We start from the raw sequence: 16,451 nt of genomic DNA on the forward strand, positions 1-16,451 counted from the left end.
ACAGGGAAGTTAAGTGACGTGCTCAACTTTGCACAAATGGAAATAAAACCAACAGCCCTTGGCCCATTTCAGCCACATCACTACCCCACACTCTCCACCTCTGTCTCCCCTTACATTCCACCTAAACCCACATTTCAGCTCTGCCGCCACTCCTCCATGCAAGAGGTACAGATACCAGATAACTAAATCAATATTCTTCTTTTGAATAAGAATAGTTCAGGTTATCCATTTTGTCTTAATCTCAGTGATAAGACAGTGATTTCTCATAAGATTTCAGTGATGACATTCTTTTTATCTCAACAATTTTTGTTCCCTCTGCCCTGGGGAACCCACAGGAGAGTAATCCAGCATCTTTACCTTGTCGCCCCACAGGTTGGGGAGCAGCGCCTTCAAAAACATGCAGCGCCGGCACACGACACTGAGGGAGAAGGGCCGCCGCCAGGCCATCCGGGGTCCCGCCTACATGTTCAATGAGAAAGGCACCAGCCTTACGCCCGAGGAGGAGCGTTTCCTGGACTCGGCAGAGTATGGCAACATCCCAGTGGTCAGAAAAATGCTGGAGGAGTCCAAGACCCTCAACTTCAACTGCGTGGACTACATGGGGCAGAACGCGCTGCAGCTGGCCGTGGGTAATGAGCATCTGGAAGTCACAGAGCTGCTGCTCAAGAAGGAGAACCTGGCACGGGTCGGCGACGCGCTGCTGCTGGCCATCAGCAAGGGCTACGTGCGCATCGTGGAGGCCATCCTCAACCACCCAGCCTTTGCGCAGGGCCAGCGCCTGACGCTCAGCCCGCTGGAGCAGGAGCTGCGTGACGACGACTTCTACGCCTACGACGAGGACGGCACGCGCTTCTCTCATGACATCACACCCATCATCCTGGCGGCCCACTGCCAGGAGTATGAGATCGTGCACATCCTCCTGCTCAAGGGCGCACGCATTGAGCGGCCCCACGACTACTTCTGCAAGTGCAACGAGTGCACCGAGAAGCAGCGCAAGGACTCCTTTAGCCACTCGCGCTCGCGCATGAATGCCTACAAGGGACTGGCAAGTGCCGCCTACTTGTCTCTGTCCAGTGAAGACCCTGTTCTCACCGCGCTGGAGCTAAGCAATGAGTTAGCCAGACTAGCCAACATTGAGACTGAATTCAAGGTAACTCTCCCACTCACCAATCCGCAGGCGGGATGCCCAGTAGGCTCTTCCAGGTGTGTCCAGTAGCCAAATGGGTGGTCTTCCAGTCTACCACAGGGTAAAGGCCTTGAAGTCTTGCGGTTCAGGCTCACAGGGGAGACCAGCACTTCCTCAACCTGTGTCAGATGTAGCCTGAGGGAAAAGCAGCCCATTAGGTGGAATATTTGCAACCACGTAAATGTGGTGAAGAGGTGACTTAAGCACAAATCCATGCAGTAAAAGACAAGCAGCACACAGGCAGGATTATATTGTGGTTCTGGTAGAAATGCCTCAGCTCTGCCCCTGGGGAGCTCAGGAGTGTCTAGGATACCTGTGGTTGTTTGTAGTCCAGGTCTTGGGCTTCTTGATTGTCTCACCTGCATGGTTTCGATTTTTCTTGTTCACATCTCTATCCCATCCTGGACAGTGTCGATCCTAGGTTCAGTCTCATATCTAATGCTAGAAAGACTTAGCTGCAGCCTTTCTGAATTTAGCAAGCTATCGCTATTGTCCTATCAAAGGGCTGAGGAGGAGGCACATGAAGATGAAAATAAAACTGTCTCTGTAAAATTGAGCTTGTCATCCCAGTAGATGGGCCCAGGACAAAGCCCTGTAATTCAGCCACCCTGAGAATACCTGGACCTACCAGGCTAGCCCATGAGATAGAGACCCATCTCCAAAGTCCGTTATTTAATAGTGGTCCTGTGCTTTTACTGTCAACTGACACTCCTCCTGAAAGAAAAGACTGGGACCTAATTCTTTTGACACAATATTTAATAATAATCAAGAGCAAACATTAAGTAGGCACTTACTATATGCCAAGCACTAATTGCCTTATCCATATGATGTTGTGTAATCCCCTCAACAACCATTGATATGGGTACCACTATCGTCCCCATTTTATATGAGGGCACAGAGGTAGAGAGATATCATATAGCTAGTAAGTAGCAAAACCATTGTTCTAATCTAGGCATTCAGACCCCAGAGCCAGTTTTTAGCCATTCCGGGAAATTATGGGTCAGAGGCCTTGTTCACGCCTTGGGCTTCTCAGAGTTTCATCTGTCTTTATCTGAATGATGAAGGGATTCTCCACTGCAGAAGGTGTGGCTGAAAGAGTAGAAACTACAACTGGGCTCATAATTTCTCATCCTGCCATTCAATCAGAGCCTATGATGCCATGGAGCATACAAAGAGGTGCCACATGCAGGGCTGACAATGGAGCTGGGAAAAGATGTCACCTGCAGGAGGAAAGTTCATTATCTAAACAAGATGTCAGTGCAAGAGCTACCCCTGCACAGGACACAATTAGGTAGCCAAGGATGGCTACCAACTCACAGCAAAGGAGGCCCCACAGACCACATTGTTCAGGGAGATCTCAAAGGAGGAAACAGAGTTAGGCTGGGCCTTGCTGAGCAGCAGGAACTGGATCAGTGGGAAGAGAGAGGTGTGCATTTGGAGGAGGCAAGTGAAGGTGAGGTCCAGAATGGCCCATGGCAGGCAGGGGACTGATGAGAAGCTCCATGTGACTAGAATGAAGACTTCCTGTAGGGGCACAGAGGAGGAATGCTGAAGAGATGAGTTGGGGGCAGATCTCAGAGGGCCTTGAGTGTCAGGCTGAGAACTATGGATATTATCCTGTAGGAAATGGCAAGCCACTAAAGGTTTGTGCTTAGGGAATTAAAATGATGAAAGCTAGAGTTTTGGAAATTTACTGGACTAGGTAGGTAAGATGAATTAGAGGATTTGGACATGAGGCACTGGGACTAAAGAGGGGGACAATTTAGTTGTGCATGCATGAGGCCATGGAAGCCTCTCTGCAGGAATGGGATCGCCTACAGCCAGGTTCAGAAGAGCCAGGCCTACAGGAAGCTGCAGGGCACCGCAAATTGTGAATAGATGAAGAATCCTATAATTAAACTAATTTTACCCCATCAGCCCTCACCATCTTGGACCCATCTACTGAATTAGAGCCACTTCCCTAAATCCTGCATTGTTCATAGCCTCATCTAGAAAACCTGGTGGATGTAGAGATTACCCAAAGAATCTTCCAGGAAATGTAGCTATTGCCTCTTCTTTCCTTGTTTCTGTACAGTAAACTCCACCTACCAGCAATAAGGCCAATAATTCCCAAGGAAACTTGGTGGAATTTTGCTTGTTCCCTGGGCTTCAGACGGAATCTGCATAGGCCATGTAAAACAAAAACTAAGCCAATTAATTTAGATATTTCTAGCCAAGAGAAAAAAACTCAAGCAAAAAATTTTTTTGGATCAGATTATCTGGATAATTGCACAATTCTCTACTTATCTGGAATCTGGGAGCATGCCAGCCTTACTAAATAAAACGATGCTAGACTAACATTTGAAATTACATCTGAGCCATTTGTTTCCTCTACCAAAACCCAAAACCTGGCATATTTCAGTATATATAATATCTAAAACTGGAAGTTTGTTGAAAGCATCTACTATGATATTTTGATTTAAAAAGTAAATTATAAAAATTATGGACAATTAAGAACACTACTAACATGATGACAAATCCTTTCTACAATGCAATGATTTACTCAAAATAAGAGTTAGCATAAATACATTTGCTGGTTATTAACACCCCCTAGTTACCTTTGTTTGAAATAATATTTCAGATTGTTGACAAATTGTGCATTATAAATTAACATAAGCGTTCCTTTAGAACTTTATTACTTATTCAACTATCCTTGTATGTGCATTCCTGACATTACAAATCTTCTCAGAGAGCAGAGCAACTTAGCAAGAGGGAAGTCAAATTATAATAAAAGAATAAAGAGCAAGCGTATGTGTTCTAAAATGCACTCTTCAGGAGTCTGTTCTGCTTTAAAGGGGCTATGCATTGCTGACTGTAGCCACATGTCATGGAGATGACCCAATGCCATCAACTGTATAAAAAAGCTATCAGGTTCTCACTGGAGATGTCATATGTCATCCTCCAGATCCTCTAAAACATTTATTCTGGGAGTGATTCTTCTTAACTGGAAAACATCATGCATCAAAACCTGGATTCAGTTGTCCAGGCTATTGTTTTTAGAGTCATTTAATTTATCACCAGAATAGAGTCCAGTCATTAGCAAGACATACAACCAATGTCAAGGTCTCCAGTAATTTGTGGCTAGAGTCAGATGCCTACTAGAAAGCCATTATTTTTGGTGTGGAAATTATGCAGCTGTTCAAGGATTTTCTTATGTCTCTCTAATCTTCTTTGGTCTAAAAAGATATTAAAACTCGATGTGGCCACTAAGCCCTTCCTAGTGTCTTGAACAGTGCCCAGTAATCTAGTAAGTATTCTGTAAATACTTGATGAAGGAAATGAAGGAAATTCTAAAAGGATAATCATTTCGACTGATGAAGCAAGTGATTACTTTTATCTATGGTTTAACCTCTTCCTACACTTATGGATTTAATAGAGGTATTTGATGGATGTGGTGAAATGGGAAAGCTCTAAAGAAGGTTACAGGAGGTTAAGGGGATAAAACCAACATACATTAAATAACTGAAGACCAATCATATGCTGCACTGTATGGTGCCAATGGCCACTAATCACCTGGAGGGCACAGTGTCTCTTCTTGGTCTTGCCCACAGTACCTAACATGTGGAGTCTGGGAGCACTGCCCACACATGACATTTTGGTTGCCTGGTTTATCCATGCAGTAGGAGACACAGAAGGGGAAGATCAGAGTGGGATGGACTATTCAGAGCCATTTCATCCTGATGAAACAGGCTCTGTCTGTGTAGAGGCACCTGGAGTAGCATGGAAAAATAAGGCATTTTTCCATTTCAGTTGAGTTATAGCTCCTAGCACCAAGAACACAATAAGGTCTCAACATTTCTCTTGAATTAGTCTGCTTGGTTTTCTTCACTGTTCATCCTTCTGATACAATTTCTCAGGGTCCCTTTATTTTGCTGATGTCTTCCCAAATTCCTAGGCTTTCTATCTATGCACGTTGTTTATCTGTGGAGCTGTTGTTTCAAAAAGATTACAAGTGGTAATCTTTCTTTCCAACTTAGAATTATACCAACAGCAATGACTAGCAGGGGCAGGGAGGGAATGAGAAAGGAAAGGACTACAAGGAAATATTGTAGAGGGAGGTTTAGGGCTTTGGAAGGAAAGAGAAAGCAGGATGGGGATTGGAGGTAGCCCTCTTGCTCTCTCATCTTTTGCTTAAATTTAAAAGTGCCCAATCTTCCCAAGTCAGAGAATTGGAAGCCCAAAACTTTACCTTAGTTATTTAAGATTTGGTCACTCTGAGTAATAACAAAGTTGTAACTGAGATGGCTTTTCCTGTGGACAAAACACCAGCATGGAGGCTGCTGATGGTGCTTCAGTCACAATTTATTCTTACAGACCACAGAGGGGAAGGGTAAAGGCAAAGAAGCTAAAGCTGTAACTTCATCTCACTTAAAGTGCTGATGAGTTTTCTGTTTGTCAGTGGGTTGTTAACCACATGTATTATGAAAAATAGATAATGAATTATGTATCAATGTTTATGTTGCCATTTTAAGACCCATAAAAAATTCTCTGGGCCTAAAATACCACAAATTAAAAATGCAAATAATGATAGACCAATTTGCCACCTGCTATGATCTCTAGTGAGATCCCACTGTGGAAGGTAAAAATGTTGAGATGACAGTTTGTAATCTGCTTGCAAACTTATCAAAATGGAAGAGGGAAGAGGTGGGGAGAAGAAGGAGGAGTGACTTTATATTGTTGTAGGGAGAGCTGAGACCACATCTGAACTCTGGCCATCCAGAGCCAGGAAGCCAGGAAGGTTGAGTAAAGGCCACCCTGAGCCTGAGGCAGTATGGAAGGCTGAATAAGCCCACCACCCCGAGCCTCCAGTAGAATCTGTGTTTGCATCTGTTTCTCACATGCTTTGAATATTTTTAAGATTTTTAAATTTTATAGACCAACACCCTAGGAAAATACGTTTCCTTGAAGTTTGAAAGCTTGGCTGGTAGTATAAACAAACCTCTGCTTAACATGCAGGAAATGACTTGAAAATTGTTTCCTCTTCCATTGGGAAAATATTTTTTAAGCTGTGAAGGCTGCAGGTCTTAAAAGCAAGGTTTTTTGTTTTGTTTTTTCTTAAGAGAATTTGGCAGAAAACTCCTCAAAGCACTCACTTATATATCATCCCCAATACCCTTAGAGATCTGACTGTGTCACCCAAGCCTTCTGCCTGAGCATCTAATGATGCAGAATGTAAGCAGAGAAGAGAAAGATCACAGATGTCAGGTGATGAGCTATGATGGGACGGCTTCCCACTAAGCATGCGTAGGAAAGGTGTGGTCAGAGCATGGATGCCGGTCGACAAGTCCTCACTGGGGCCAGGATCTAAGGCTTCCATATCTGAGAGCAAGATCCAGGGACTGGCGTATCTCAGGAGAAGGGACAGAGGTGACTTCTGCCTATGTTAGCTTTGTCTTTTTCTATTTTTCTACCTAAGTGTCTGAAGCAGCACTTTTACCAGAGCATTCATTAATGAGTCATCATAGGAAAATAAGCTAATGAATGTGTCCTTTAATGACAATTTTTCATTGGGTCACAACTAATGCCAAAAGTTAAATGATTTTCCTCTTCTACGGTTTATGCCAAGGGTATCAGCCTCTAAAATACAGGGAGACAGTGTTCTTTGGGTGACAAGTATTCAAGTGGGATAAAGGAAGCCACTTTGCTAGATGAGGACAAAGGCAGGAGACAAGCTCTGGTGAGCACCCTGTGCAGCCAAGCTTCATTTCCTCAAGGCTGTGGAGTGGAAAGGAAAGAGCCTGGCTCTGGAATCAGACTGACCTGGGTTCCAGTCCCAGCACCAGCTCCTGGCAACCATGCAATCTTGGGCTTCTATTAGAAGTTAGTTTTCTTACTTAAAAAATGGGGGACGGGGAGGAGTAGGGATCAGGCTGTAACATGTCCAAAACCGAATGCTTGTTTTCCCCATGCAAACATTTGCTCTTACTCTAGTCTCTGGAAATGACATCATGATTCACGCAGTTGTTAAGATTAAGAGCTTTCCATGCCACATCCCATTTAACCTCCAGAAAGTCCTGGCACATATATGAGGTACTCAGTAAATATTAGCTCCATAAATAAATGAGTTGGTGAGTGAATTAATGAACAATAACCTCCCAGGGTGTTGGTGAGGATTAAATGAGATGAAGAATATGAAACTCTTTGCAGAGAACCTGACCCATAATAAATACATAATTTTTCCCCAGAGAGCTCAGCGGAGATCCCTTTTTGTTCCCCAAAGCCCACTGGATTTTCGGCACCGCAACTCTTCTTCCCAATAAACACAGCTTAAGTTTCAGCACCTCTTCTATTAAGAGGGTCTTCCTGATTTCCGCTAACCTTTCTCCCCTCACCTCACCCCCAGCAGATCTCTCCAGAACAAGAAAAAGTCTAGGCTATGCATGTGAGCTCCATGGTTAAAAATAGGCCAAGGGGATATTTTCCAGTTGGAAAAATGCAGACCACTGAAACTGAATAAGCCTAGAGTGCTGCTAAAATATTGCTGTGAAAAGAAGCGACATGGGCAGAAAAGATAGAGGAGCAAAGGAGGAAGAGGGAGGAAATGGGCAGGCAGAGCTCCTGCCAAATACAGACAGAGATTATTTTTTGAAAAATATCTCCATGGAAAAGATTCATCACTACACACAAGATAAATTGGGAAAAAATCATTTCCTATACAAGTGCAACTATCAGTCTGAAATATCAGAGATATGGAGAAAATGGAGACAGTTCTTAGAGAATATTAGTCAATGAGTAGTAGCACAAATTAAATCAAATGGAAAGGATGGAAATGCAGGATTTTTCTCTGAAAAAAAGTTACAATGCTATATAAATTAATCATAATAGGATAACATTAATCAAGTATGCTGCACACACCATCAACAAAGAGGTATGTGTTTTATTAGCAGCAAATTCACATTTGGCTTAAATGTGGAAAACAGATGTCAGAAGGGTGGGATGTGGGTATGATCTGTAGACCCACAGAATATCAGAACTGGATGGACCCTAGTTACAGGGCTACCTGAAAAGTCAGCATTCATGCAACAATCACTTACCAAGCCTCTAGTATGAGCCAGGCTCTGGGTTGGGTGCTGGGATGAAATGATGAATAAGATAAACAGAGTTCCTGCCCTCAAGGACCTGATAGTCTAGTGGAGGAGACAGGCATTCCTCATATAATCACACAAATAAATTGAGCTTTATAAATCGTGCTGTGTGCTAAGCAGTAAAAAGGCAGTTTTAAAAGATGTAGCGGGACAGCTGACTCTGTGTGTGTTTGTGTGTGTGTGTGCATGTGTTTAAAGATTTCTCAGAGGAGACAATGTTTAAGAGAAACCTAAGGGTATGGGAGAGATAAACAGATAGCAAGGAATGGGAAGGATGGTTCCAGGAACAGAAATTGCACATGAAATAACCCAGTGCAGAGAGGGGAAAGAGAGGTCCATTCAGAGAATTGTGAGTAGCCCAGTGTGGGTCTACTGTAGGGAGTAAAGGGGAGAGGTAGCAGATGATAGAGGAGCTAAAGAAGAACACCTCAGCCATGGCCTTACCACTGGTGGGTGGACTTCATTTTAAGATGAATGGGGAGCCACTGGAAGGTTTCAACAGATAAGTGAGTTACTCATATCTACAGTTTGGAAAGATCCACTCTGCCTTCTGTAGACAATGGATTGGAGGAGACAAGACTGGAAGGAGTTGGACGACTGCTGTAGGAAAGGGAGGTACTCCCAGGAAGGGGGTGAGCAGCACATGAGTGCAGAAGGACCAGACCATCTCAACCAGTGGGTGAATCATCTGGAGTGACAATACAATCAGAGAAGGTGACCAGCTCCTGGCTGTTTCCAGGACAGCCTGCTTGTCTGTTAGCTCCCAGGACCCTGCTTCTCCTGTCCTTGGAGCCTCTCAGTGCCTCGCAGTGATGTCCCAGCAATAGAGAGGCACAGGGATAGGAGGCAAAAAAGAGCCAGCTCTTTATCTTCTCCTCCAAGACAGAAGACCAGTGGAGTAGCAGGAGGGCAGGAGAGTGATGAGCATTCCGATTTTCCACTCCGACCTCTGGAAGTAGAGAAGTGTGTGCCGCTGGCTTGGCCAAACTGTTCCTCGCAAAGCGCTGCCAGCGCAGAGGTATTGGAAAGTGAGTTCAGAAGTGATAACCCCTGAAAAGAAAGGATTCCATTGGATTTTAACCTTTCCACTGCATTTTCCAGATTCTGAGGAGATCTTTCTCCCTCTGTTGGATGCGTGGACCCAAGTAAATTTTTCATTAAAGTAGAGGAAAATGGCTAAATCTTATCTCTGATTTTTTTCAACTGGAGCTGGTTTTAGCATAACTAAAGGCATCAAGTAGACCTCTCTCTTATCTTCCCCCAAGGCTTTGGATGTTGAGAATGCCAGGCCAGGAGGACACTGGGTGCAGGCAAGGCTTTTCTGGGCACCCAAAATCCTCCCTGGTGGACACAGTTGAGTCAAGGTGGATATATTAGTTCCCTAGGGCTGCTGTAACAAAGTACCACAAACATGGTGACTTAAAACAACAGAAATTTATTTTCTCACAGTACTGAAGGCCAGAAGTATAAAAAAGGTGTTAGCAGGGCCATGCTCCCTCTGAAGGCTCCAGGGGAGGATCCTTCCTTGCCTCTTCCTAGCTTCCTTGGTGTTCCTTGGCTTGTAGACACATCACTCCAATCTCTGCCTCTGTTCATATAGTAATCTCCCTGTGTGTTTCTGTGTCTCTTAACCTCTTCTTATAAGGACCGGTCATTTTGGATTAAGGGCCCATTCTACTCCAGTAGGACTTAAACTTAACTAATTATACCAGCAACCACCCTATTTCCAAGTAAGGTCCCATCCTGAAGTTCAAGGAAGGATGTGAATTTGAGGGGGACACTATTCAACCCAGTACAGTGGGGGTAGCCCGAGGTTGAGATGAACTAGGGAAAGCTGAGACAGGAATCTAGGCAGACCCTGAGAGCAGTGCAGGACAAAAAGCCCGAGTTTAGTTATTCTGGGAAGCCAAAGACAATCCTAAAACTAGGAGGTCAGTCTGGAGGAAATGGGAGAGATTGTTGTTGCTTTCTATTGATCAAGGCATAAGCTGAGACAGAAATATTGGAATTCTGTGAAAGTGTGTGTGTGTGGTATTTGGAGGAGGTAGGATTTGTAAGAGGTGCAAGGTAGCTGACAGAAGCAACGGGGGAAACTTGGTTTGGGGGCACTGCCCCCCTCAAGTATGAGAAAAACATTTTCAAGTGTTGCATGTTGGGATAATCAAAATAAAACACAGTGATTAGAGAATTTTTAGAAAATGTAGAAAAGTAGAAGGAACAAAAAGGTCAACATTAATCCCACCATCTAAGAATAATTCGTATTTTGCTATGTTTCCTCCCAGTGCTCTTCCTACCCCCACATGCAAAAATCTGAATTAATACTGACTCAGTTGATGGAACATTATCATCATATTTTTGTTTTCCTTTATACTTTATCCTCATTCCCATTCTTCACCCCAAAAAAAGGCATCCACCTCAATTTAATGTTTTTATATATGTGTGTATATATGTGTGTGTGTGTGTGTATGTATAACGTATTCAAGAAATATTTCTTTTGCACCTACCACAAAGTTCTAGAGGCTAGGAACACTTAGAGACCATCAAAACCCTGTAATTTCTGCCCTCATGGAGCTTCCATTTTAATAGAGACTATAGAAAAACATATTGTGTGTGTGTGTTTATAAATTACAGAAAAGAGATTATGGTATAAAATTATGATCTTTCTTACTCTCTTTCACTCAACACCATGTTTTTTATGGTCTCTCCATGCTGCAGGTGAACCTAGTTCATTGCTTCTGTCTAGTATTGCTGCCTAGTATTCCATTCTCTGCATCTACAGCCTTTTACTTTTTCATTCCCATAGTGATGGGTACCTAGGCTGCCTCTAACTTCTTGGTATCACAAATGATTCTGCAAAGAACATCCCCGTACCCCCTTACAATCCTATTTAAGTGTTCTTGTGTTAGAGACCTAGGAAGGAATGCCCATGGTTAATTTCACTCAGCACAGCTGACTGCTCCCCAGAAGGCCTGCCCTTGGGGGCTTTGGTTTGCCACACACTGCCAGCTCTAGGTATTAACCTGCTTTCTAATATTTGCCAGTATGAGGAATGTAAAGTTATTTTAATTCACATTTCTCTAATTGCTAAGCGCTTCATATATTGTTTAGACACATGGGTTTCTCCTTTCTGTGAAGTGCCTTTTCCTATCATCTTCACCTACTTTTTAACCTAGTATTTCTGCAGTTGATCTTAGCCAAAAGGCTGAGAAGCGATAACCTAGTATTTCTGTTTGGGGGTAGTTTTAAATTTTCTTACAGGAGTTCCTCATATTTTCTAAATACTAGTTCCTTGTCTATTTCAGACACTGCAAATATCTTCTCCCGGTCTGTCACTCCTCTGTTAAATTTGTCTATGGCACCCTTTGTTGAACAGAATCCCTTATTTTTTAAATGTTTTGTGCATTTAGTTTTATTAAGAAATCCTTCCTCACCCCAAGGTCACAAAGATATTCTCCTACATTATATCTATTTTTTTCTTCTATTACCTTCATAGATTTACAATTCACTTTTAAGTCTTTAGTCCAGTTGGAGTTTACTTTTATATGGAGGGTGAGGTTGTATCAGATTTTTGTTCTTCTCCATATGGGGAGTTGGTTTCCCAGCACTAAATATTAAGTATTCTAATTTTTCCCCAGTAATCTGTGATGCCACCTCTATCACACACCAATTCCCAAGCACACATGATTCTGCTTCTTGACTTGCTGTTCCATCCCGGTGTTCCATCTGACTATTCCTCCACCTATTCCTCCACAGTCTCACTCCTGAGACTTTGTTTTATGACCAGGTAGGGAGGTCCAGTTAGTGTTTTCTGTGCATAGAAGTGTTTGTTTTGTGCAATGGTGACAAGACTATATAAACAATTTGGAATCCTGGTTTTCTCAATGAATACTGTAACTTTGGCATTTCCCCCATATGATGTCAACACTTTATAAATATCAGTTCCTGGAAAATTTTAGTGTAACATGTTGGGAGGAAAACTTTTCTTCTACCTTCTTAGGTCACAATGGTTGGGGGCCTGTGAATTAAGAAAAAACAGATTAACAGAGGAAAAGACAGAGTTTATTTCATATGCATATAGAAGCGCATAAAAGAGGTAGCTCCCAGAACAGCTAAAGACAAGGGTTTACGTACCAGCATAACAGGGGAAAGGGAGGAGGAGAAAGGGCTTCTAAGGAAAAAGAAGACTTTTAGGTAATACAGGCTTTTAGGGAAACAAATGGAAGGCATGATAGTTTGTGATGTTTGTTGTCATCCAGGTACAAGTGGTCAGTCTCCTTTCTGGCTGTAAACCCCCCAGAGAGGGAATTTATGGTGGCTGTATTTTTGGGGGGGACTCTGCTTAAGTCAGCAAAAGAAGTTTAGCTGCTGTTGGTTCAGATGTCTTTAACTTAAAATAATCTTCGTGCCATTCTGATGAATCGACAGTCTCTTTGTTATTAGTGCCATGGAGTCAATTCTGACTCCTAGTGACCCTATGTACAGCAGAGCAGATCTCTGCCTGGTCTTTTTGTGCCATCCTCTCACCTTCTGGCACTGTATCAGACAATGCTCTACTGCTACTCACAGGGTTTTCAGGACAATTTTTTCAAAAGTGGGTGGCCAGATCATCCTTCCTAGTCTGTCTTAGTCTGGAAGCTCTGCTGAAACCTGTCCACCATGAGTGATCCTGCTGGTATTTGAAATACTGGTGGCATAGCTTTCAGCATCACAGCAACAACCAGCTGTCACAGTATGACAACCAACAGATGGGTGGTGTGGTTCCCTGACTGGAAATGAACCCAAACTCGGGCACATCAGTGAGAGTCCCGAATCTTAACCGCTAGACCACCACGGCTGGCTCAAGAGTCCCTACATAGTGAACACGATGCAGTCTACAAAGAAACTGAAATATAATAATACACCTGAAATTTACACAATGTTATAAGCCAATACGACCTCAATAAAATAATTTAAAACAAACAATAGAGTCCCTATACATAATCAATAAAAACTAAATCTCTGACAATTCACTGAGTCCCCACCACAGACCTCCTGTGGCCCAGTATAGGATGGGAGTGGGCCAGGGATTGAGGAAGGACCGCGTAAAGAAGGATGTTGGAAGCCGTGGCCAAAGAGAGCCAGATAGGCATGTGTAGAGGAGGAAAAATGATTTTCCCTCTACCCTTCTGAGTTCTTGGCTGAGACCTCATAATAAAAGACAGATTAACAAGAGAAAAACAGTTTAGTAGCATATATACCTCCTACATACATGGGAGATAACCAGACAAAAATGAGCAACTCGCTGAGGTGGCTTTAAAATTCAGATTTAAATACTACCTTAATAGGGAAACGGGAGGGGAGATCTAGGCCTCTTAGGAGAGAGTAAATACTTTTTAGGAAAGATGCATGGGCCATTAGAAGAATAGATGGGAGGTATGATAGTTTGTGACGAAGTCTGTCTGGGAGTTGTCAACCTACAAAAACAGAAAGAGGCCAAGTGTTTACCTGGAATCAAACAATTGCAATTTGGGGAGCAGAGATTCAGGCAGAAATACAGATAGTGTTCCAATTACAGGAGAGGGGCTTAGGGTTTTTATGGGAAAAAGAGAGGATGAGGTGAGCTGTGTTAAAGAAGAATTCATTGGTGCTACATGAGGGAAGGCTATATTTATACTTCATAGATTGGCTTGAGATTCAGTCATTAGGCAAAAGGCTAGACTTGTACTTCATTGATTGGTTAGCGATCCAGTCATCAGCAAAGTCCAGCTCCATCCGTTCTTACAGACAGGATATTCTTGTCCTTACTGACTTTTTGGAATGTGGGAGGTTTGGTCCAGTTTGGAAGATAAAGAAAACAAGACATGCAAGGCAATTCCTCTGAAATGGCTGCTCTGGCTCTATTTTAATATGGCTCCACTCATGTCGACATTCACAGAGTGGTGTTGACTTCTAGTCTTCTCTCCTTTGACAAGAGTCCCTCTTCCTGGTTGATGAAGCTTCCAGGGAGGGGATCTACCACAACTGACTTCCTGTTGGAGGATCTGTCTTTTGGCAGATAAGGGGAGTTCAGAGAAAGCTTCTCTCTGCATTTGCTGTTTTTCAAGTGCCTATAGCTCAAAATAATCAATATACCAAAGTGGCATATTTTGGGGTGGCATGTCCTGAACTCCTACAGTCATATTTCACAGTGGCATGTCCTGTGATCCTTCACAGGAGACTGGATGATATTTGGACCTAGACCTGGTTTCCACTGTGTCATCCTCAGCTATTCTCTCCAAAACAGAACCCAGTGCTCTCAGGGGCTGGTGACAATCCATTTAGAAGGGAGAATGTCATCCTAATTTTTTGAGAGGCTCCTTCTCATACACACCCACCAGTTGGCAGCCCTGGGCAGAATTAGAAGACAGATCCCTGGGATCCTTGATACTCTGCAGATGGCCCTTAGGACTGGCTTGGTGAGCAGAGGGAGACGTGTAAGTTCACATCCATTCACTCACCAGCCATGCCCAGCCTAGCCAGTAGGTAGACCAGGCAGGACCAAGGCAGCTTAACGGCCAGCTGTCCTGGTGGACTTTTTACCATTTTTTTGTTGAAGTTATATGTAAAAGACACTTAGAAGACCCCTGGAAATTGCACATTGGGGTTAAAGGAGGAAGTGGTAGAGCAGATGCTGGGAGAAGCCAAGAGGTTGTGCATAAATTACCCCGAAGGGCTATAAGGAAAGAAAGGTGAAGGCTACTTTCTATGTGTCCTGAGGATCAACAGGAGGGAGCTAGAATTAAAAATCTATGATAAGAGGGCTAAGATCAAAGATTTGTTTTCCAAATGGCTTCAGCAACATGACCCAGATAGGCTTAATCTATTTTGATTGCATTAAGCCACAAGGAGGACAAGAACTAAACCGTGATAATCATCTGCGGTCCCACATTGCTGCTGCATCTGTAACTGGTGAAGAGTTCCTTGCAGATGCAAGAGCTCAGCTTGGAGCAGTCATAAGTTTGGTTTCTCCTTGAGGGTCCCTTATAGTGAGTAGCATGTAGAAATAAGGGACAAATAAAGAAATCACCCATCTTCCTTTAAAAATTTTTTCAAAGGAATATATGATGTAAAAAATAATTCAGATAGGACCCAACAACATACAGTGGGAAGTAAGTGCCCCCTTCCTTGACCCTCTCCATTGCCCCCATCTCAGTTCTCAGACTCAGTCTTATTAATATTTATTTTATATCTGGGCATAAATATTTTATTCATACAGACATACATTCATATGTACATATAAATATATATGTATTTATTTACTTTTTGTCTTAATTGTATTAAAATATACTCCACATGCAGTTTCCAACTTGCTTTTTTCACTCAATAATAAAGTCTGCAGAGATGTCTTTCCATATCAGCATCTACAAGTCCACCGTTTTCTCCCCAACAGCTAATGAGTGTTCCACAGCATAGTTGCACTGTAATTTATGCAACATGCCCTTATTGATGGACCTTTAGGTTAGTTCCAGATTTTGTTTTAATAAACAATTCAGCATAAAATATCCTTATACATGCAGTTTTGTGCACTTCTCTGAGCATGTCTGTAAGCTAGGCTCCCCAAAATGGAATTTCTGGGTAAAATAGCATGGACATTTAAGATTGTGTTACAGATTCACAATTGCCCTCCCAAAGGGCAGTCCAAACTTATGTCACCAACAGATTATGAGAGTGTCTATTCCCATACTCCCTTACCCACAGTGAGTGTTATCAAACTTTTTAATTGTTGTAGGTTTTATAGGTGAGAAATGGTCACTCAATGTTATTTATTTTGAAATTTTTTGAGCAAGATTAAACAACTTTTTATGTTTCATTTGTATTTATTTTTTTGTGAATTGTCTGTTCCTGCCTTTTGTCCACTATTTCTTGGTTCATTCCTCTTTTAATTTTTGGTTTGTAAGAGTTATTTTTATGAAAAATAAATCGCAACTTTTTTTTGAAGAAGAAGATTCTTGCCAATTTTCCTCTTTTTCTTTTTTCTCCCCAAAGCCCCAGTACATAGTTGTATATCCTAGTTGTAGGTCCTTCTAGTTCTTCTATGTGGGACGCTGCCTCAGTATGGCTGGATGAGCCGTGAGTAGGTCCATGCCCAGGATCCGAACTGGTGAACCCTGGGCCACTGAAGT

The 16,451-nt window shown here is 42.7% G+C and overlaps 1 protein-coding gene and 1 pseudogene across 1 annotated transcript in view; both read left to right on the forward strand.

Annotated features, from left to right (window-relative positions):
* Nucleotides 1-379: 379 nt before the first annotated feature.
* The window catches only part of TRPC7 (transient receptor potential cation channel subfamily C member 7), a 131,563-nt gene continuing 115,491 nt past the window's right edge, over nt 380-16,451 (forward strand). Inside the window, exon 1 of the mRNA XM_004420162.3 lies at nt 380-1,150. Coding sequence (XP_004420219.2) covers nt 398-1,150 — 753 coding nt within the window. The 5' untranslated portion in view covers nt 380-397. The remainder of the gene's footprint in view (nt 1,151-16,451) is intronic.
* Nucleotides 1,183-16,451, forward strand: part of LOC106803168 (small ribosomal subunit protein eS4-like) — a 37,811-nt pseudogene continuing 22,542 nt past the window's right edge.

The sequence above is a fragment of the Ceratotherium simum genome, chromosome 4 (assembly GCF_057802395.1).
Source record: "Ceratotherium simum simum isolate JZ-2026a chromosome 4, ASM5780239v1, whole genome shotgun sequence".
NCBI classification, from domain to species: domain Eukaryota; kingdom Metazoa; phylum Chordata; class Mammalia; order Perissodactyla; family Rhinocerotidae; genus Ceratotherium; species Ceratotherium simum.